General features: G+C 45.7%; 1 protein-coding gene across 4 annotated transcripts in view; it reads right to left on the reverse strand.

The window, feature by feature from the left end:
* Positions 1-2,494: 2,494 nt before the first annotated feature.
* Positions 2,495-23,894, reverse strand: part of LOC119374672 (equilibrative nucleoside transporter 2) — a 59,721-nt gene continuing 38,321 nt past the window's right edge. For all 4 annotated transcript variants that reach the window (XM_037644843.2, XM_037644845.2, XM_037644842.2 and 1 more), the window contains 13 exons: positions 16,987-17,034; positions 16,416-16,497; positions 14,912-15,060; positions 13,160-13,254; positions 10,257-10,307; positions 8,628-8,713; positions 7,110-7,256; positions 5,885-5,918; positions 5,710-5,786; positions 4,861-4,975; positions 4,684-4,769; positions 3,162-3,361; positions 2,495-2,627 (listed from right to left, as the gene is read on the reverse strand). In XM_037644843.2, coding sequence (XP_037500771.1) covers positions 2,516-2,627; positions 3,162-3,361; positions 4,684-4,769; positions 4,861-4,975; positions 5,710-5,786; positions 5,885-5,918; positions 7,110-7,256; positions 8,628-8,713; positions 10,257-10,307; positions 13,160-13,254; positions 14,912-15,060; positions 16,416-16,497; positions 16,987-17,034 — 1,282 coding nt within the window. In that variant the 3' untranslated portion in view covers positions 2,495-2,515. The remainder of the gene's footprint in view (positions 2,628-3,161; positions 3,362-4,683; positions 4,770-4,860; positions 4,976-5,709; positions 5,787-5,884; positions 5,919-7,109; positions 7,257-8,627; positions 8,714-10,256; positions 10,308-13,159; positions 13,255-14,911; positions 15,061-16,415; positions 16,498-16,986; positions 17,035-23,894) is intronic.

Genomic DNA, 23,894 nt, shown 5'->3' on the forward strand with positions numbered 1-23,894 from the left:
GGCCACCTTCAAAAGTCAATTTTTTTTCGCAAGGTCGAGCTTGGGTTTTTAGCTTTTGCATGCCCAAACATTCAAAAATATGTCGCAACAAAAAATATCCTCCTATCATCATTAGTTTGCGAGTTACAGCAAGTTTTCCCTAACCCATGCTCGTATATCAAAACCGAAACCGCATTGCGTTGGTTTCGAAAGTAAGTGTTCTTTCGTCCATATTAATGATATTCAAAATACTCTATAAATTTTATTTTCACTGTTACGTAAGAGGATGTCATTAAATAGTACTGTATTTCTAATTGTCTTTAAATCTCTAAAAACGGCCATGAGGGGGACACACACCTTTTGCAAGCTGTGAAATCTTTGTTTGCGTTTTTCTGAAAATAAAAATTTGCTCGAAATCATGTGACGCTAACCTTCATAACTTTTTTCTCAGTGTGTACTTTGAACTGAAATTTTGTACAATAATTTACAACATATTTTCACCGCCATCGAAAATGCAGCCGCCGAGGCCAGAATTCGATCCCGTAACCTTCGGGTCAGCAGTCCAGCGCCATAACCACTAGACCACCGTAGCGGGGCAGCTTTACTGAATTAAACCACCCATTAGTCAGTTATCACGGCTGGCGTGACTACCACTTTTATTGTAGTTTTTGACAAAGATCACCTCCCAAAAAATAAATAATCAATATTTTGCACTATAAATGGCTGGGTAAGTTAAATAAGACGTGCTTGTTTTGAAGAAAAAGTTATTTCAACGCTGGCTGCTCTTAAAAAAAACTTTTTTTGAGTGGCCTACCATCTTAAGTTCCCCGCCTCCTTGCCCCATTCACCCTCCCCCCTCCCCCTCCCGAAGGATCTCGCTTGTCGTGGGTGCAGCCCAGTAACAAAATTGAGACTGATTCTTCGCATTAGTGATGCCAAGCCTGCCGAAGGAACAGCGCGGCTGGGCGGCCTTCTTTGTTTCTCTATATTTTTCTCTTTCTTTCTTCCTTTTTCTCTCTTCTCTTTATTTTTCCATGTCTTCTTTGTCTTTCTTTCTCTCTATCTCTTTCGTTCTATCTCTATATATTTCTTTCTATTTCTCGCTCCTTCTATCTTTCTTCCCATTCTCTTTCTTTCATTTCTCTCTCTGTTTTTCTTCCCTTTCTTTCTCTCTATCTCTTTTTTTCTCTATCCTTCTATACTATGCTTTACTCTCTCTCTCCCTCATTCCCCTCGTCCTCACATACTATACAAGGCTATGTTATGCTCTGCTAGCGTGCCTGGATAGCCGAGTGGTTACGATGCTCTGCATAAACAGCTTCGCTATTTAAAAAATTCGGCAGATCCCACGCATTGTGGGAATCTGTTTCATGCGAAGCAGTCAGCGAGTAGCTGTCTATGCTGTATTTTGTTTTGTTTTTTTTGGCCTCGAGCCAAGTGTTACGAAGTGGATCGACGTGTTTTTTGTAAATGGAGTGCAGTTGTGTGCACATCGTGGGCTTACCAGGAACGTCGACTACACTGGCGTTGAAAGGGTAACTCATGGTCTGACGCAACGTCAGCACTCACGTTAGAACACTGACGTCAGTTTATCGAAACGAAGTGCACGCCACGGTGGGATGATGCGAATATCATTCGTATATAGCATTCGTTAGCATATTCCTCCGGAGTCGAGCAACGCTTGAATATATAGCTTTCTGCGTCATGGGAGTACACATGCCATGTTCATTACCTGGTTATAAAATTAGATACGTTGCACTGACGCAGGCCTGTAACCAGGAATTTCACGCCGGAAGCTGAGCATCGGGAACCTCAGCACAGTACCTACGGGAAGTAGGTACCACCCGAGTGAACTCATGCTTACTCACCATACGGTATTTTAAAGGAACTGTAGCAATGCCCGCGTCACGTATAGGCCCCCGGCGTAATCTGAAAGTGGTGTATGGCCTAGCTGGTTTACAACACACCGTTCGCTTCGCTTATTCGAAATATAATGCAAGTCACTCCGTCCGACCAATACGCACCGCGTGCCTTGGCCTCACACAAGTCACACAAGTTTATTGCGAGCTCACTCACGGAAAGTGGCTATAGCTGCTCGATAATTGAGACAAACAAAGCGGAACGCATTGTGGTTTTGAGTGGGTTGTTTAATGTCGTGACTGCGGTGGAATGAAGTCCATGTCATATTTCAAAGGGTAAAATAAGGCCATTAGCGCGTGAGGCACATAGTCGCTCAATGAGCGAACACCAGTGTCCTTGACCCTGTATCCGCTTGTTGTAAATCACTAAAACATACTATACATAAAAAGGTGTCGTAATTACTAAACATCCCGCGTTCACATATCCCACTCTGCGTATGAATCTGCGCGGGAGTATACGGTCGTGCTTGAAGGCTGGTGTGATCAGGTTATCCACAGTCATGACGTCAGTTCTTGGCTGCAATTCGATGACACGTACGTATGCAGTGGGTGCTATGGGAAATGGGCACGGCCTTCTTCGTGACTTGTAAGATTGCTTTTTCCTATGCGGACTAAGCCTAAAGGAGCTTCACGGTGCCGTAGGATGATAGGGAGCCTAATAGTAGACCAAGTCCTAGGAAGACGGCTGCCATAGAGCCCGCCATTTCCTGGTTTTCCGTCGACGTGGACCTTGAAAAAGAAAAGAAGATGAAAAAAAAAATGAGAACAGTGTAGTTCGCTATAGTCGGTTACAACCTCAGAAAAAATGCACGCTCCACACACAGGGTGGCGATGCACATTCTCACGTGGTTCTGCTATCACGTGGCTATCATCTATCAAGAGCCCCGATGCCGGGGCTCAACTGTGGGCTGTCCAGAAGGCCCACGATACGGCGGTCGGGCTTGACCTGACTGTCCGAACCTGGGAGCGGCCCGCTGCGCGCTGAGTCGCGCACCTCAGGATTTCCAGCAAAGTTTTAGGACAGCGATGCCTCCTACAGGCATCGCTGCCCCTCCCACAGAGAATTTGTCTAAATCTTCCATACAATAGCGCTTACCCATTTTCGTGACGTCATACGGTTCTCGGGTGTTTCAGATAGTTGACTTTTCCATGCAGACACACGTACGTTTGTGTCGCTCGTTCTAGGTCAGAAATTTGAACGTCCCGGATTCGATCCCGCGACCTTCGGGTCAGGCATCGACGATCGCGGAGTGCGGTACTTACTTGGAGGCGTGCGTGAGAGCTGGCGTGACGAGGTAGCCGTTGGATACGGAGAAGAGCACCATGAGGACGATGAACGCCGTGTCACTCTCGAAGAGGACGGGTAGGTTGTGGCGGGGGTAAGCGTTACAGAGTAGGAACATCGGTATGAACACCACTCGGCCCACGCAGAGGGCCAGCATCGTCTTCCCCCACGTTGCCGGCTGCAAGGACCAAACGGATGGCAATCAATCGCGGAAGGTCACTAGGACGTCACGAGAAGAGGACTTCCACTTCACGATCTCCCCTTTCACTGTGACGCGGCTTCGCCGTTTTGCACGCAGACCGCGTTTAGAGCGAGTGATGAGGATTGAACAGTGTATCTCACTGGGGTCAACGTTTCGACAAATAGACCTGTCTTCACCGTTGCTCCCGTCACCCTCCACCTTGAGCTTGTCTACCAGGGGGGACGGGAGCAGCTGTCCTCCCTCCCCCAGTTCGCCCACCATAGCAGCCCAATTACCGCCCGCATTTTCCTTTGAGACATGCGGTACACTGCTGCGATGAGCCCTGCGTACATAAACATGCAAATTATCGTCACGACAATGGCGGTTTATTTTGAATGCCATTGTCAATCAATGTCCAACCCCTCACCTCCAACGCACCCCCCCCCCCTCCGCCCACTGCCGACGCCGTCTGGGTCATTCCCCAACATTCAGAGGAAGTTGGCGTGCTGAGGCAAGCGGAATCACGTGACGTTCCCACCTAGTCTCTTATTGAGATATCAGTTATACAGTTCAGGCGTATTTTTACCGTCGTTTTCGCCGTGAGGCTCCGTATAAAATCAAAATCGATAACATCCTCCCGCACGCCGTATGTTATATGTGCGAGTGAAGGCGTGCGGGGCTCGCCGACGATCGGGGCTCAAGCGGAGGGCAAACGCGCCGGCCGTTTTTCGTCGCGCGAAAGGCCTGTGGGGGCCAGGTGAGGCTGCGTGGCTACGGCAGCATCCGGGTACTTTGATAAGTCAGGCGCGGTGGCGCGCGCCCTATCTTGATTGACAGGGATTAGCAGACGTCTTATACCTTTGTACGCGCTATAACCTCAATGCTCAGTTTGCGGTGAAGCGACAGACAGAGCGAAGGTCGCTTCGCTCGCTGCAGCGGCCGCGTTCCCTTACGCCAGCATTTTGTTGACTTACGCCAGGTCGAATGCCAGAGGAGTTCGCTGCTAGCCTTACTTCGTATAGCATTCCTATTTGTTGGTATCGCATTCATTCCTTCCCTGCTGCGGAGAAACTGTGACTTTTTTTTTTTATAAAGCTGCAGACACACTTTCTCGCGCCAGAAATTTTGTTGCTAGGACACATTTAGCGCAGAATTGCAGCGTTCCGCCGGCTACTCTTCTTAATTCACAGCGGAACGCTGATGACCACATGACATTGGTTAACATTCCTACCTTCTCAGTTTCTTTTTTTCCTTCTATTTTTCAGAATGGGATAAAGGCGTGCAAATAACACACTGCAGGACATCTATATATCTTATACCAGTGGTAGGTAGCTGGAAATGATCCTGCCCACAAGGTCGCCAACGTTGAACACCAGGAAGCCAGCAATAGGAAGGAAGAACTTGTCTGGAAAGAGATAGAACGGACAGTTAGTTACTCTTTCAAACGGCGACTGCAGACGTTAACGTTCCGATTTCTAAATGCAACGTATCCTTACTTGCAAGGGGAGCTCCGCTGTCTGCGCGTGTGGACACAACCAAGACCATTATGGCCGGAAATATCGACAGCGTCACCCAGAATATGAGGATAATAGACACGTAGTACATCCATCCCTGAAAAACAAAATCGTGTAAGTAATTATGCATGACGTCACAGACAGCCGTTGACTTGAAACGATACTCTGCTTCAAGGTTCCCCTCACTTACATATTTGAAAAGGATAGCTGTTGCCTTAACCTCGCATGAAAAGGAATATGCCATGCCTTCCTGACACTTTCCGAAAATTATGTTGACGATTTCAAACATGGCGTCTATAGCTACGGCCTGCTAAAGCGGCTCTATGTAGAACTTCAGTAAAACTTTTGTTGGGCCTAGTTGGTACATAGCATTTAGGAACAGAACTTCAGCGCAAATGAAGACGGACCACGAAGACTAGAAAGACAAGGACTGGCGCTTGGACTGGCGCTTTCTAGTCTTCGTGTCTTTCTAGTCTTCGTGGTCCGTCTTCATTTGCGCTGAAGTTCTGTTCTTAAAGGCTCTATGTAGGATCGTTTCCGGCGCATGCATTCAACAAATCTACAGCCTCAGAGATCAGTTTCTGTTGTCCGGACACGGTTGTCGCTGGGTTGTGGATGTTTAGTCACAACTATCCTTGCAAATCCAAATAAAAGCAGACTATTGTTTGATCAAAATTACTTCAGACGTTGGGATTTTGTGGCGTCCTAAACATGGCTTTATCTGCAACCAATGACCGCACACAGGCAAGGTGATCGATCAATTGAAATGAAATTTAAAGTTATACGGCGCTGATTTTGCGATAATACAAACAGTTATCAGTTGGCGCTCACCCCCTTGAAGATTTGCCATGGTGATGCCTTGGTGATGCCATTCTCCAGTTGGAGCTTGTCAAAGTCTTTGTAACTCACTGCGCAAAACCAACACGTAGTTAATAAGTTGTAATGACACTTTCTGAAACAGTTAACGTTTACACTGCTTTCAAAAAGAAATGTCTCGGGGATTCACCTGCTTGCGTAGATGTATAGTGCCGGTAGAATTCCTGTAAGTAAAAAAAAAAGCAATAAAGACATTTCGCGGTTAATAACGGTTTTTCACTTGCATGATGAATCGCTTACAGTATTATTAGCTAGGAAAAATTACAGGAAAAGAAATTGTGATCGCCAGTAGCAGGAAGCTGCAAAAAAAAAAAGAAGAGAAATCTGCACGGATTTTTCAGTAATAACGCCTCTCAGCCGAAAAAAATATTCGTCCTGGCTCACGGGACTCGAACCCGGGACCGACGCATTGTACGTGTTATAATGGACAGGTTCACGTCATGAAGAAGTCTGTTCGGATCAAGCTCCTTGTCTTGCACCTTCGCTTCGTTCTGTCCTCGATTTTTTTTCTCTAACTAATGATATTGTTTCAAAAACGCATTACAATTTATCGTTGAAGAGCTAACAAATGTGGCTAACGTCTCTCCGTTTTCGTCGATCTCATTTCTGAGGACGATTTATACACAAAAGTCCCACTGTTGCGCTTACTGTATTCTGAGAAAAAAAAAGAAAGAGATGACCTGTTACTATTTTTAGTGGAACGGGCACCGAGTAACACTCTGTCTCTGTGCTATCTTCCAGACCAACCCGTCACGCGCCGGTGCGAGTTGTCCGGAAACCCTGATAAAAATGAAAACATGCATACGAGGGTGGAATGGGTTAATCTAGGAGTTGTATACGATGGAGTGGACACTGAGGTAAGTCACGAATTAAGATTGGATTGATATAATTAGTAGAAAGTAGCGTAAACAGAAATTACACCTCAGAAACCCATCGGATGGGGCTCGTTTCGGAACTTGATGGATCAGATCTGAACCACGCGCTTCTTTCGACGTGGCTTCGGCAGCGCACGAAATGGGTACGCGGAAAACGTACACATCAAAGGTATGCAGCCGGTGCGAGCGCCACTCCAAGACCCCCAAGTCTTGCGTTAGGGCCGCTTTAGGTTTTTGGTGAATCTTGGGGCTGGCAACACATATACAACTCTGTACGAGCATGCGCGTTAACTCTCGTTCGGAGATCACTACAGCGCTCTCTTCGGTGAGCCGTGCGAGGTGCGACTCTTCGAAAGAAGGTTAACGTGTATTTACAAACATATGTGTGATAAGTCGGCACTCTCTGAAAAGAGTAAACATGTATCCTATCCTTTGTTTCTTAGAGTCTATACTGCAAAGAGTTAATAGAGATTCACTCACCGTCTTCACCAATATTCCGAAGCATATCTGGGTGAAGATTAACGTCACCACGGCGAGTAGAAAGTAGAGCAATGCGCTCGTTGTCGGCGACGCATCCCCCAGCAAGCAGAAGATCTGCGCTACCGTGGCAAACACGCCGCCCATCGCCTGAAAAAAAAAAAAAAGAAATGCAAGGATGACACACTCAGATTGCTGTCTATATATGTATATGGAAGAAATAATAATTCTTGGGGTTTTACGTCCAAAACCACGATATGATTACGAGGGATGCCATATAGTGGAAGGCTCCGGAAATTTCGACCATCTGGAGTTCTTTAACGTCTATCTAAACCTAAGTAAACGGGACTTAGCATTTGGCCTCCATTTAAGTGCGGCCGTCGCGGCCAGGATTCGATCCCACGACCTTCGGGGGTCAGCAGTCGAGCATCATAACCACTATAGGTCACCGTGGCGGGTGTATATGGGAGAACATGCTTTAGTTGATATTAACAATGTTTATGTTTAAACAGCGAGCAGCGCCTACACTTGGCAATGTTAGCCAGTACTTTATTCTTCTCTTTATTTATTTCTTTCTTTACGTCTCTGTGTTTGTTTCTCTCTATCTTTCTTTCTCTCGCTCTCTGTACTCGTTGCCAGGGTTATTACAGGCCACGTGGAGAGGGCATTCTTGACGCTGAAGTTTGTTTTATCAGACCAGCGGTCTCGCATATCACAGACTACGCTCGATGACGTGCTGCTTCTGGGATCATGCTCACTCCCTTGACGCAAAGCATTCAGCCTGCTCAGAGAACTCGTAATTCACTCCTGAGAAAATATAAAACTATTTCTTGATCGATACTTTAATTTCAGGTTTTTGCGTACAAATAAAACCCGTTACGAACCGTTACGGAAAATTTTTTTTTCTGCGCCCCACTACTATGAAACCTGACAAAGTGCGTAGCACGGGCACCCAGCGATTCCCGTTCGTATAGTTCCCACTGCTCCGTTTACCAAACCGTCGATGACGTCAATGTTTCAGGTAACCATGCACGGTTTCCCCGGCACGAGCAGAATCTTGTTAGGGAAATTCGCAAACTCGGTGTGCGACATGCGCGCTACTTTTTGCTGCCCTTTATCGACTTCCTGCTTGTTATGCCAATTGAGATGCCTGTCGCCTGAAGCGAGTTCTGTCAGGTTGTTTAACCCTTCACACGCAGATACGAACGCGCTGGAGAAGTGCCGGTGGCAGGAGCAATCGCGCGCTTGGCGAGGTGGTGGCGCCCTCTCTACTTTTACGAAGCGTTTTTAGCGATTTTAAGTTAATTACTGCGATTACTTCTTGGCTATTTGTGTTCATTCTATTACTTTAGACTTTGTTAGTTTATTTTAACCCGGTTTTGAGCATTGCTGGCCTTGTTTTAGGCCTGTATTGATCGCTTGATTGTGAGCGTGATCACACCACATGAGATCTATACGGATGGACGACAAGCCGGGCCACTAAAGTATTACTCACTTAGAATAGGTAGCCAGCGAACGTACCTGACCATTGAGGTTAGACGCCATGTACTTTTCGGGGAAGCAACCAGCCAGACCAGTGCCGCCGCCTTGCAGAAACCCGCAGAATACTAGAAGAAATATATACATGAAGACCTAAGGCCCAGTCAGCGAAAGCTCTGCAGGACTATCAATAAAGTTGTTACAAACCAACAAATGTGATGAATGAAAGCGCATTACTTTCATTTCATTTCATTTATTTACCACTTCACAGAGCACAGGGCATGGGACCAAAAAGCTCATCAGAGCTTGACTAGGCTTCCCATCCTGTCACAGTTCAGCGTCACGTAGTGGCAGTGCACACACTTTATGCAAACAAAAACAACAACAACAAAATGAGAACATGCATTATATGTGCATAGTCGTCAACGTATGTAACAAAATAAGGACTCATGTTACTTTATGAGGGCCAACTCCAAGTTTGCAGATATCTGCTCCGGAGTCGCGCTTACATCTTAAGCGTGAAATCTAACTAGCGCTCGTCCGTCCATATCTGGCATCAGCGATGCGAATCAACACTAGTTAATGAATGCTGCGTGACACAGCTCAGATGGCCCGCATTATCTGTACTCGATTACAACCTAAGCAAAAACGCCAGCTCCGGCCACAGCCACCGCTATCCCTCCCACAGAGAATTTGCATAAACTGCTCCATCCAATAGCGCTTAATAATTTCTCTGTCGTCATGCACTTCTCGAGTGTTTCAGATGGTTGACTTTCCCATACAGACACACGTATGAGTCGCTGGTTTCGGTTCGAGAACTTCTCGTTCTACCAGACAATTAACCTTTGGTAAATGGAATATTCCGCGAACTAACAACGTATATGGTGCATGGCTTTTACAGTTCGTTGGCATTAAAATCTGGAATGTTATTCCTTTTGAAATAAAAATGTGTTCTAATTTCACTAAGGCACTAGAGAAACACTATTTAGAAGAATGTACTGATTTATTAATGTCCTGTCATATTTAGCCTGATGACTGTCTTAATTTTAATGTGTAAGTATGTGTTTTTCTTTTTATTTCGTTCTTTCCTGTGCTGTAACGGTTCTCTTTCCTTCTTTTTTTTTACTCTTTGTGCGGTTATTTCGTGTACTGTAATGTTTCTTTGCTGATTCTTTATTAGAGATTATATAACTTTTTTAGTTACGCTTGTCCGAAGTGCCATTATAAAATGTCTCTTTTTGGACCCAAACTAGCCTATGGCTATGGGTCCACGCAGTACATGCAAACTTTCTGTAAAAAAATGTGAGCAATAAAATTCAATTCAATTCATTTCAACGTCCTGGTAAATTCCGTCAGGGATTTTGACATCGTTGCTCAGCCAAAAGCGATGTTTCAGGTAGTAACGACGACCTTTAACTCTTAATATGCGTAGTATTTACATTAACCGAGAAAAAGTGCTTACGCTTCGTCAGGAAGCCCGACTGCCCTTCCGAGGTGAAGGGCCGGCGCGCCGAGGTTCAGTGGGCGGAGCTTACATTTTTAATTAGGTTGTACCCGACTATAGTTTTAGGAATACTGCCTTAAACTACCAGGATGTCACATATCTTGATCATTGCAGTTCCCCACATCACATATGCAACAGTCTGCAGTATAAGATGAGCGATCACTTACTGTTGATTAGGACCACGATGACAAGTGTGGCGGCCATGAAGGCAGTCTGGTCTGCAGAAGGGAAACGTGAGATTGCTATGAACACTATATATGGCGAAAGCAGCGCTTGCACAAATAATGAAGCTATTTTATTATACTAAGCGGATCCGCTCGGTGGTGTGTAAACCTGACTGCGCGGTAAAGTGCTTGCATTTTGCATTTACGTCGTTAGCTCTTAATTGTAGCTCCTCCTCCGTCGCATGAAAGTGTGAGTCGTAACTGACCTCCGGATCGGTTCCCTTCTTCTGGGAGCAATAAAGTTTCAATCAATCAATCAATCAATCAATTAATCAATCAATCAATCAATCAATCAATCAATCAATCAATCAATCAATCAATCAATCAATCAATCGAACCTCGTTATAACAAAGTAGCACTGGGATCATAAATTAATTCGTTATATCCGACATTCGTTGTATACGTAGAGATAAAGATAGGCTCTAACAAATCGGGAATTTCTCGAGAAAAAAAGCCTTCCCCTTCATTGCCATTTCGGACGCTTCCAGACCACAGACAACCGATATTGGCGTGTTGCTTCGCTCGCCTTTCTTCAGCGCTGGACAAGCGGCGCTGCCCTTCGTCGTAACACAAGCTTCGATGAACTTCCAAAGTTTTCCCGTTCGGTTCATACGGCGGCGCAACCAGTAAAATGCTTTTTTTTTAGCTGGATGACCAAACTTTACGCCACTTTTTTATAACGATAAAAAAATTATGTGATTGTACACTGTCTTTGAAAATCAGTTCTGCGGAATCCCGCAAGGTGGCGGAAGGGTTAAGAAAGAGAAATTGACGACCACCCGTTCGTAGCATGAAGCTACAAAGAAATCCAGATGCATTTCTCAGAAAGAGAGCTTCTTAGTCGCCGAAAAATCCATCCTGGTCCGGGGATCGAACCCGGGAGCAACGCCTTTCCGGTGCAGTCGCTCTACCAACTGAGCTAACCAGGAAGCCAGCAGTGGATTTCCTTATGGCTTCGTGCTACAAACGGGTGGCTGTCAATTTCCCTTCCTGCACTGTCTTTCAGTATTTATTCGGTTTTTTTTTTGTGCCACCTTTCACGTTTTGAGCCTCCTGCGAACCAGATAAGTCTACGTCCCAGCCGATGTCGCGGCGGCTATCGCGTTTTCAGTTTTCTTGAAAAAAAGAAATACATTTGTGGCAGAATCATTCGTAAATATATTCAGGGACTAAAGCTTACTAAGTGTGTTGACAACATTATGAAAGCAAATTTCTGACAGATAACCGATGCAACTAGTGCGGCACTGTAGATAGTCGTTTTGCGGCTCAGGCTGGGCAGAACTGGATTTGAGAGAAATTACGTCGTCCTGTGAGAAATTACGTCGTAAGCCTGTGAGGCATCTTGTGACGCTTCGTGAAACGACAATAATGGACATGCTTGTTTTCGCCTAGTGTCTTAGAGGGAAAAACGGATTAAAAAGGCAACTCATTCGTAATTAAGCCGCTGCAAGGCATTTACAGCAGAAGTAGAATGCACGAAGTTTCTACAAGAACAATTTTGTGCTTGCCTGGTACATCTCGGCCCCACTAGATGGCCTCCGCTAGAAGGCACCACCTATCCGCCCTCTCATGGGCTCTAGGTCTCACGTTTATGGCTTCGGTATTCTAGGTCACTCTGATCAAATTTACAACGTGGTCGTAATTGGCGCTCGCACGTTGGCTTATTCTTACTCGGCGGCTGGAGTCTACGAAAAGCCGAAAAGCGGAGGGGCTCGGGCAAAGGCGAGAGACAAAAGGGAGAGAAGAGAACGAAGGGGATTCGGAGCTAGCCCTTGCACAGTAAAGACGTCTATGACCACGGGTCCTCGTTATTTACATCGCGAGTAGCAACGAACGAATATGAATTCGCGAGCAATGGCCGCAACCGTTAAAACGTATCCGGTGAGTAGTTTCCGTTCCGTGAAAGCAAGTCTACGTTCCGTAAAGGCCCACGCATGCGCAGATTCCACCCGGTATCCGGTAACACGGTAACGTAAAAAATATACGTACAAGCTAAAAGCCCCTATTAATATGACATGCGGCGCAAATCCGCATTCTTCGGCCAGAAATTCATGTGATGGTGCGTGGTCTGACGATATGTTTTTGTCAGGTGATGAAGACGTGGTGATCACCAATCTCGATTCCAACGTGTCGGACTTACGCATAGATTATGAAGAACTGAGCGCATAGGTTAAAGGTATGGGAAAAAATACCTTAAAAAAAACAAGGCAAATCCAAATAAATGAAACGATAACGGCGGTGCATCATTCTGTATGCCTCACTTCAAATTACGAGTGAACGCGCTCGTAATCAACGACCGCCAAACCCGTGCCCTTTATCTTTCTATCTCTTTCTGTCTTGATCTCTGTTTTTTTTTCTCTTTTTTTTTTTGTGAGCGCGCGCCGGGCGCACGTGCTCGGGGAGCGAACAAGAAGATGAAGAAGAGGACAAAAAGAGCGCGCGCCGGCACGATCATGATAGCTTTTGTGAACACTATGCGGGGGCAAGCCGAGCATAATCAAGTCCGCTGTTAAAAAGAATAAATGTCTCTGAAATGAAGCGTGACGAGCCAAAGTTCGTATTTAGTTCGTTATAAGCGATAATTCGCCGTATCAGTGTTCGTTGTACAGAGTTTCAACTTACAACTTCTTTTTCCCCCAAATCACTGGAGACTGCACCTGAAGTCAATCGAAGTGGTAGGAAGGTGTTTCGTTTCAATCGAAGTAAATACATGCACGCACTCCAGTTTCATTCGTGTACTGAACGATCGACTTGTGAAATGTGTTGTTCCCTTTTGTCATCGTTCAGGTTGGTCGCTTCTCAGTTTCACGTTCTTTAATCGTATATATACGCGTTCGCAGACTTACACTGGTCGGTGTCCACCTTGACGAGTGCTGCCGTGGCCACGAAGAAGAGAGTACAGCCCAGGAGAGGCCAGCCGATTCGCACGGCGGGTCGAATGCTGCGCATGAAAAATTCCACAATGAGCACAGGAAAAAAAGGGGGGGGGGGGGGCGGCACGAATCTATAATTGACTACGGGCGTGTCTATGTGGAGTTCCTTGTACGTATAAGGTCCGTGTGTAGGTCAACATATTATTTTATTTGGATCAAGAGTAAAAAAAATGCCCCCACCTCCCCGAAGGGAATCGTGAGGAAATGCGAATGCATTTCTTGCGCCGAGAGTACACGGCGTAGTAATTTTAATGGCGTAAAGCTGGACAAATCGACGCGCTCAAGTGTCTCCCTTTTGGGCGCCTCTTTCAACGAACGCTTCCTACGTGCGTTCGTAATCACCTCAGGGATGTTGCCACCGCCTTCAATGCAGCACAAACGCGTTTAGAACGCGCTGTTTTCAGGCTGTGCCAAGGCAGCACAAACGCGTTTCAAACGCACTGCATTGAGGCGGTGGCGCAGGGAGGAGAGAGAGCGAACGGAAAGAGAAGGAGCAGCGAAGCACTGCACCTACCCTCTGCTACGCCCTCTCCACACACGCCAGAGCGCACTCCTCCTCTCCACTCACTCTCCGCTACTCCGCCCGCACCACCTGCTCCGGTTGCTAGGGGCGAGGATAAGCGCGCGCGCCCGCAGCTGTTGCTATGGGAGAGGGAGTGAGACGGAGAGGCGCGCGGACAACGCCGGATGCCTCACATAGCCCGACTAAGAAATGCATTCGCATTAAAAAAAAATTCCGCAGCTTGCACTAAGACGCGTAAGACTGGGTCGCAGCAGAGCTGCTGAGCACGTTTCAGCTTGTTTTTGTTAACCATCTAGACAGAATGCTTGGGGGGTCACTGAGCGCGTAAAACAAGGTTGGGGGGGGGGGGGGGGCAGCCGCCCTCCCTTATTTCTCTAAAGGGGGCGCCAAGTTATCCCCATATCTTCACTCAATCGCACTTGCCCCGTCATTGTTTTAAATGTACAGTACGGTCCTGTTAAAGGGAACACTCCAGTGAGCACCTTTTATATTGCTGGCCCCCTAGCTGCATGTGGATGCGGAAACACTGTTCGTGCATGGTACTGGTCCGTCACAAGGTGTCATAACTGTCAACCACCTGCAGTGTTATACTACAATCTAAGTCACTACGCTTTCGCAAGAGAGCGAAATCCGGACATACCCTGCACGCAAGTATTCCCTTTAACAGTGAACCCGTCAGTACACTTTAAACCCTCAACATAGGGTTATAGCCATGAAGGGTTTTGACGAAAATGGAGGCTGAGGAACCCTTACGTTGCACAGAAGTTCAGGGGAAGATGGAAGCTTAGGAAGGGTGGGAAAAGTTGCAGCCTTGAAGAAGACAAGTCCGCTTGCCGAAACGTCGGCTCCAGCGACAACCCGCGTTCACGAATTCTTCGTCACTCCAAGAAGTGTTTACCTCCCACCTTGATCCTCCGAAAGCCGAAGAAAAAAAAAGCAGGCCATTGTGAGAAGCATTTCGTTGTTTAATTTTCGTAGTTGCATCAATTGCAAAACTTGTTTTATATGGAGTCGACCCGCGAGGAGGAGGAGGGGGGGACAGAGATCCCTGCGTACGCCCATGCCTTTCATTACGCATAAAAACAAAATTTTCGTAAAATGCTATAGAATCCGCCTCGCGAGAACTGCGTACGCACGCATACCGGTGACTGAGGTAGGTGTTCAGCACCAACGAGAGTATGTAGGGTGCCTTGCTGGCCATGGCCAGGTAGCTGGTGAAGGCCGCTTGCATGTCGCTCTTCGTGTGCACCTCGCCCGATGCGTTCACGTTGCGGAACTTGTACCTCCAGTACTGCGTGGCCCATGCAGAAAGAAAAAAAGAAAAAAACGCTGGCGATTTCGAGGTGTAGATGCATGAGAAGTACGCTAACAATTCCTTTCATCATCAGCATCGTCGGCCTACCTTATGTCCACTGTAGGACGAAAGCCTCTCCTAAGGATCTCAAACCCGCAATGTCCCAGCTGCGCGAGCCGATTCCATTTAGTGCATCCTATAGTTTCTTAATTCCGTCGCTCCACGTAACCCTTCTGCAGTCCTCGGCAATGTTTCCCATCTCTTGGTATCCATTCCCGACGCTCGCTTTCACTGACCCTCTGTTATCTGCCCTCATGACGTAATCTGGCTGGGTTAATCTTTTCTTCTTAATATCTACTACGATATCGGCTACCCCTGTTTGTTATCTGATCCACTCTGCTGTTCTGCCATCTCTTGGTGTTACGTTTATCATTTTTAGTTCCATCGCACGCTGAGTGGTCCTCAAATTCTCGAGCTGCTTTGTTACTCCGGCAGAATACTTTCCGCTTGAGTGACAGCGGTGAGATGCCGGACACGAGCTGAGAATCTCTACCATATGCCTTCTACCGATTACTTTAATTGCCTCTAATTATTTTCGTTTATCTTGATAACCCGTACTAGTTACCATGGGCCAAAAGCGCTAGTATTAGGCGAGTGAATACGGGAGGCCATCCAGAAACAGCAAGTAGACTTCCCGTTAGCGCGGCCACCTTCGGCTGCAGCACGACGGATTCCGGATCGGTGGACGATCGAACCTTCCGTTGTGACGTCAGTTTGCCAACATTCGTCAGTGTTACAGCCAACATCGTCTACGAATCAAGATTGTTCGCTGTTCGCTGTTCCCAAGCGACTAAGGCTTCGAACTGCCGAGCACCAGGCTGAAGCGTGCTTGTACCTATTTTACCGGCAGGTGCCCGGCGGCACATTTCTTTTCCTCCCGCAGACACGGCGAATGCTCCGCTTATACACCATGAGTGGTATAGGTAAAGGAACGGCCAGAGGACTTCCGACAATCTCATCGGGCCAGATTTCGATATCGTACTCACTGGCCCGACTTAGCGCTTCGTGACCCGGAGTCACGAAGCGCTAAGTCGGGGTACACCCCTTCCTATTAGTATAAATAACCTGTGGGTTTCTGGCCGGACCTAGGAATTGAACCCGGACCTACCGCATGGGAAGAAGACGCTCGAGCTTTTCTCCACCTGGTTGTCTACAAGTTAAGGGCTGGTTATCTGCGAGTTAAGACTGTTCGCTTTAAACGAGCTTTACAACACAACCTAACCTAACCTATACACTGTTCGCCGGAGTGTACCTCCTAACATGCTAGCTCGTTAAAAGTCTAGAAGACTCACGTCATCAGCGGTGATGAAGAAGTTCCAAGGCAGCAGTGAGCCGATGCCAAACAGGAACATGGTGAAATTGACGAAATGGTATCTGCACAGACAACGACACATTCTTTTTCTTTTTTTGCTCTTGCAATGCTGCGCACTCGGAAAGCTTATGCACGGTAACTTAGCAGTCCGACAGAACACTTGTTCGTTTACGCTAATTAATTCCTGTAATAGCCAGCATTTAATGCGATAGCGTCACACGAACAAGTAAGCGGTGCACCTGGCTGTGCGTCATTATTTGACACTTAGGGGAGAGGGTGGACGCCGAAGCGAAGAGATAACATATGGGTCGAGGAGGAAAGAGCAGAGGGAGGGGGCCGTAGGAGATTACTTCAGCGTCAAGTGGCAACTTTGATTATTATTATGATCTATCTATCTATCTATCTATCTATCTATCTATCTATCTATCTATCTATCTATCTATCTATCTATCTATCTATCTATCTATCTATCTATCTATCTATCTATCTATCTATCTATCTATCTATCTATCTATCTATCTATATTAAGATAAGTAAATAAATATACTCACGGGTCCCTGGGTCCCGGGGGCGCCGGCATCTTGGCCACATTAGTGGAGCTGCTATCAGAAAGAAAGCACACGGTCAGTGCATAACGGGGAGGCTTTTTTTCAATGAATTATCTTTAAACCTCCTAGGTGCGTACATGTACGCGACATGCACACCCTCCAGCAAAAGTCTGCGGGGCGCGATATTTTCGAAAAATCTATATTCCCTCTTTGTCCGCGGGGACATATATTGTAATTAATTGTTCCAGCCCGTAGTATTTCTTACAACCTATAAGTTACCCACTAAATTAGAATCTTTGCGTACTAACAAAGCGGAACAGTTCGCATTTGCAGTTGAGCCCACATCCCGTAAACTTCTGCTGCCAGGTGCACATATCCGCATCCTAAGGGCCCAAAAGTGTTAGATCAGGGTAGACACTAAACTGTTTTTCGATCGATCAGAAAATTATAATTTTCTTCCATGTTAGAACATGGAACAAAAACAGTAAGTAACTAAAGAAATGAGAAAAAGAATAGCCAGCACCTTCACGTTTAAGGCAAATAGTTTTGCTTTCTTGTTTGGTGTAATTTAACTGCAAGGAAAAATTGTGATAGTTGTAACAGACTGCAAGAACAGAGCAATGCATAACTTTTTTCACAGCTTTCGCTAAAAAATTTCACATATCAAATGTTTCATGCATACGAGAACATCAGAATTATTTCAAAACCCTTAACGATGATTTTGCCCATTGTATGTATGCTAAATGCTCGATATTGTGTGCTATAATTTTTTATGCAGTCACAAACGCAAGGGTATTTACCATGAGACAGGGTAATGTCCAAAGTGTAAGTTTTGTTTTCCTGTTTAAGAGTGCTGGGGTATTTCTTATAATGTGTCGTAGGTGATTTGGAAATCACCTCAGATTTTCTTGAATATAAACTGTGGCCATTTACTGGCTTTCGAAGCGCATTTGCGCGAAGTGTTCTTGCTATTAAAAAATCTGTTACGTCATACACCCTCAAAGTTCGCTCGTTTCTGGAATCGTGGCCGCAAAAAAATAAAACTTAGAATACCTGTTTATCTGAGAGAGAGAGAGACATAAATTTATTTTTGTCCTTGCTGGGGTCAAGGGAGGCGGGGGCCGGGAGACTAGCCCTACCGGAGCCCCCCTTCCTCAGGCGGCGGCCAGGAGCAATACGAATGTTCGCCTGCAGAGCGTTTGATTACTAGTATTTAATATTAAATTTAGTTTACTGGAAAATGCGTTTGACGTTCGGTGTGCGTGTGCGTAATGGGTCAATTTTTACGAAATTTTCTCGAAAACACTATTTTTTTGTCGAGAATATCGCCAGAGTTCGTAACTGTTCTTAACACACTGCACCGTTTTACATCAGCACTCTGCAGTATAAATACACCATAGTAAACGCAGATCTTTTCTGAATAAAAAAAGAAAGAAACGCTACAAATATGCCAGAACTGCAGTATACTAGGAGCAGTGGTAGGCTGCCTCACGCAGATCGAGGCCCGACATTCAGGAGGGAGGCCATCTTGGAGTGGGACGAGAGGGTACAGAAGGCCTACTTCAACGGTAGTCTGAGTTTGAGTTTTAGTTTACCGAAGGACCTCAATAAAGTTATTCATCCATCCATCCACATACTGTTTCACAGCAATTGATTGAGGCAAGGGAAAAAAGCTGCATGAAACAGCTTGACACCCCCCCCCCCCCGTCCCAGGTTCACTGTGGCAACAAGATGGCAAAAGCATAATAAATTTAAAGATAACTCAAACAAGCAATACTCATGCTATACATTGAAAAAAAAAGTTACACAAAGAGATTACTATGGACGTACTTCACAAAGCATAATCAAAATATAAGTTTTAGAGATTAACGATAACTAACAGACAATAATGCCAAGGAAAGTAGAGGGGACGTCATTTGTAGTAATTAAGATATAAATGTGAAGAAAGTAAAGCGAACGAAAAGATAACTTCCGCCGGCAGGGATCGAACCTGCGACCTTCCGCCTGTTGGCGTCACGTGCTACGTGACGCCAACAGGCAGAAAAAGAGTGTTCCACACTCGCCGCCATGGCTGCGATCGGCGCTGACTAACACTCCTAGGTTTAAATGCACATATATACCCCGTAAAGTGGACGGGAGGATGACCACCGCCGTAGCTCAGTGGTAGAGCATCGGGCGCGTTAAAAAAGATTCGAAGGTCGCAGGTGTTGTCTTCTTCGAGGCAGCAACTGCCTGCCTTGGGGCGTGTATGTGTATGTTTCGTACCTTCTCTCACAACCAAACTGAAGAGGAGAAAGGGGCGAGTGTAAAAAGGGAGGTGGCGGAGAAGGGAGTACCGGCGTTCTGAATTGAGTGAGCAAAAGGAAAGACGAAGCAGTCAGTAAAAAAAAAAAATTGGGGGACCCTTAAGCTTCGCCTTTAAGAGTTGAACGCGATAGCGAAATCCGGCCCCCAGTGCGTACTTCAACCACTAAGTGCATACTTATTAATGTGTGTTGTTACACGCACACGCACAAAGACACACACGCGCGCGCGCGATGTATCTATAGTAATGGTACAGGCACTGATACAGGTTTTCGATGTAAAGCACTTCCCTGTGCTAGAGTCGAGACATATTTCTCACAATGCCTCACAGATGGCAGCATATTATCTAATGTTTGCTGTTTGCTTGATCAACGCCTCCTCTAAAAAGGAGCATGGCCTCCGAGATGGCGGCGACGCCGCACGCCCGCCATCTCGGAGGCCATAAAAAGACACGTTGGCTTGATATGTTCTCCGCTAGATGGACATAGTTGGCCATTTTTGGAGCTCTTTGAAAGTTCGTGTGTGTTTTTAGCGGCGATGGCTGCGCTATCCCGGCTTGTTTCGAAGCATGGCGTCGCGCAAAAAACGTAGTTTGATGGCCTCGCCAATGCGCATAAAAATCGCCGAATGGGCTCATTTTCGTCGTGACACCTGCCGAACAAAATGCGTTAAGGAAACTCCTTCCACTGCATGGCACTTATGTAGTGTTTCTTCCCGAAGGTGTTGCAAGTAACATTGTGTCCTTGTGGTAGGACTCCTGCTTGCTACGCAAACGGACGGGACTCGATTCTCGGTGGGACCGAAGATTTTTATTGTTTATTTTATTTGCATCTTTCTCGATTTTTCGGTCACGGACGACTTTTCGCTCACAAGCGACGTAGCGACGCCGACACCGACGGCGACATTTCTGCGAAACCAGCTCTCTAACGCTATAGCGTTAAAAAGAACAGTAAAGCAGGGAGAGGGGAGGGGGGATTCGCGTCGAGAGGGTAGGCGGCGAGGGGAAGTGCTAAATAATGGTTGCCAAAAGTATGCGCCAATTGACAATGATAATTTCATGGTTATACGCACTGTTAGAAACAACTAGAAAAAAAGCAAACGGGTTATAAGTGTATTACTAAACACGGTAACGCGAGTAACATGGGGACATAATTCCATACTGTGTACATAAGCAGCATAAATAATGAAAATGACATCCATTACTTTTTGATTTTGAAAAATTCTGTTGAGTGAGCGTGTCATGTGGTACAGTTATTTATTTATTTATTTTTCACGCGATGTTTTGCATCTCATGACTCCACAATGTAAGATAACGCCCATCCTCACTATTTGTATTTTTTGTTCATTTTGTCATACACTGTTTTGAGCACCAGTACTGATCTACAGTGTACTGCATGGTTTCTCAAACTGGGTGCCGCGGAACCTAGGGTTTCCGTGAAGGACATTTTACGGCTCCGCGGGTGGTCAGAACGAATGCGATATGCTCTCGTTTTACCCCAATAGAATTTATGACTCCGAAGAGAAAACTTGCAAGAAATTTCGAATTTAAAGATGCCATCGCACGCCGCATTCGCACATCGGGTGTCTGCGGGTAGGACCCACGCGGTAGGACCCACGCGGTAGCAGCACTAAGGACCCATTGTCATGCGCGCGCCATGAAACTTTCGCGATTTGCGAACCCGCGATGACAGAGCGCTGGTAGTTCATGCACGTGAGCGCAGTTTGTTAAGGGCACCTCGGAGTTTTATTCGTGGCTCATGGCGCACCGGCGTTCACGTGGCAGTTTTCGTACACGCTGATTTGCCACTGCGCTATGTCGGTTTTGTAAACAAAATGCGCAACGAGAGCTTTGATACGAGCGAGAGGCAGCGCTTCGTGCCGGCTCTGGGCTACATGAATATGACTGTGGGCTACATGAGTTTAGCCCTACGACCGGTGTATCGATCGACGGTCATTTAGCACTGTTAGTACGCGTCAGTCGTGCTTGGCATGCAGCTTGCGAAAAAGCGAAACAATGTTTTGTTCCCGCATATTACAAGATGCGCACAAAGTTTTGTGAAAACTCGTCATTTCAACATGCATCGCTCAATAATTAGTGTACGCTTTGAGGGTAGTTTCACGGAACGTATAGTTTTAACGCGATGACATTAAAGGACCCCTGACACCAAAATTGAAACCTCGAGATCTTTGTGTTGTTTGACTTTCCTGTATACGAGGGCACATCTGACCGATTATTAGTGACGAACGTTGCCTTTAAGATATCTTAATTTGGTTTTAAAGTAAGCGTGAGTGCTCACTTGAGTTGGCTGCACCTTGCGACATCCTGGTATGACGTAGATAGAGGCCCCGTGTGACGTTCCAAGTGTAAAGCAAGTATTGTGGACGTCACAGAAGGTTTGCGGGGCGCACGTGCACATTACGACGACTGGCACCCGGCGAGGCCTATTGTTCCGCACCCCTCTGGCTCTGTTGTCGGGCTGCTCTCGGGGTAGTTTTCGTGAGGGGACACGCGCTTAACAGGTTTAACCCATACCGAGGCACCCACATACTTTCAATCTCTACCGCGCTCGGGGCCCCGATTTGAAAACCGCGCTGTCAACGTCACCACAGCTTGAGTGCACGTGGTCTTTGACGCTCCCCCGCATGGGGCGCCAGTTTCTTGTGGTTTTTAGGCGGGCGTTTTGAAGTGATGCTAAAATGGTCACAATTAACTACGCTAGAATTAGTTGTACGATACGCTAGAGCATTTACGATTTAATTTAGAGATTACCAGACACAAAGCTACAAATTACAGCCAAAAAGTCACCAACAAAAATTTCGCTGTCAGGGGTCCTTTAAAGAGCTCGTTTCGCAGAAGTTTCGGTGTCGGCGCCGCTGGTTGTTAGCAAACAATCAGCGTTGTCCGTGACCGAAAAGTCGATAAATATGCAAATAAAATAATGAGAATTTTTGGTTCGAATGAGAGTCGAACCCAGGCCTTTGTAATGTAATTTCACTGCATTTAAAAATATTTTACAAAACTACTTAGTAATGTAATCCAACTATACTTTTTAAGAGTAATTTTGCAATGTCTTGAAGTAAGCCACGTATTTTTGTACTCTTATCGCTACACTAGAAAATATTGCACGAATACGGCTGTAAGCAACCAGTCAAAGTTACGTGATAAACTTTGTGTGTATTACGACGGCGTGTAATGCAATGATATTTGCAGCACTTGAAAGCCTATACACGTCGAAAAAGGTGTAGCCATTTACATATAACGACGATAGATTTACCCGCTGAAAATAAAACATGCGGTACATTCATCACTATAGCTGTTTTCTTTCTCTTTTTTTTTTGTTATCTACTCGACAGCTCATGCCGCGATAGAAATATATTGTGGAGACCGAGAACGGGGTACATAATCTTTCTTATTGTAATACAATAATGGAGGTTTACAATAGCAACAACCATAGAGAAAAAAACACTCAGTGTATGCAAGAAAGACAATTAGGTCCATATTTTTTAACGTTTAATATTCAGTGGAATGATATCGTTCTTGTCCAGCATTCACAATTCAGCCACTTCGTTGCTTCTTTTGGTCTCATCAATGCGACGGGTATATACAGTAAAATACCGCCTGTACGATCGTCAGCTAAACGTACTGTTCAGTTGTACGAGCTTTTTTTTTTTAAGACCAAGTGGTAATGCATTTCAGTTTAACGAAAACAGTGCACAGCACATTTGAGTTCTACGAACATATTTTGTGACACCATTCAATGCCTCTGACGTCATATTGATCAGAAATTGTCTGAAAGACTGGGCACAAACAGCGCTTAGCGTTTTGAGGACTATGCCGCATGTGACTCTCGCGTTGAGACATGTGCCACTCTGTCAACGGACGAGATTGCAGCGAGCGTTCTAGCTAAGGAAGAAGAAGAAGATACGGAGGAAGAAGTAATTCTTTTATCAGAAGCACCAAGAATTTCACCTAAAGAAGCACTGATGAACTTGGAAGAAGTAAAGTCCTTCGCTGCTCAGCAGAGTGTTGCTCCAAAAAAGGTTTATGAGAGCTTCGGCACAGTGACTCAATTTATGACCACTGAACTCCTAGGTGCATAAGTGCGGCAAACGATTGCTGCATTCTTCAAAATACTTTAAATAAGCAGAAATTCGCATTCAAATAAGCCGCACTGCAAATAAGAGGGTTAAAATTTTATTTCAACAACTGATGTTTTCTTTAGTTCCTGATAAGTTGCAACATAGCTATTTCAGTTCAGCGAACTTTCACTTTAACAAACTTTTTTCTGGGGCCCTTTGAAGAATATCTACACACGCCATCTAGAAGAAGAGATACTCAAAGGAATAATGAAATGCCGGTATATAAATATATATATGAACATGTGCGTTGAAGTCCGGCACACTGCTTTATTGTGCAGGAATTTGATTGAACATAGGCATTTAGCAATGCTTCAACAAAGCTGAAGTATTTTGCTTTCGTGCTTTGTTCATCCTCGTTAGGGCTGCTGTTTTAGACACCAAAGCTTTATGAACAACGAGCTACGGAAGCGTAACCACGTGGTCATTTCATTGCTCAGCATACTCGGAAACTATTCGTGTGTACTGTA

Source organism: Rhipicephalus sanguineus, chromosome 11 (assembly GCF_013339695.2).
Source record: "Rhipicephalus sanguineus isolate Rsan-2018 chromosome 11, BIME_Rsan_1.4, whole genome shotgun sequence".
NCBI classification, from domain to species: domain Eukaryota; kingdom Metazoa; phylum Arthropoda; class Arachnida; order Ixodida; family Ixodidae; genus Rhipicephalus; species Rhipicephalus sanguineus.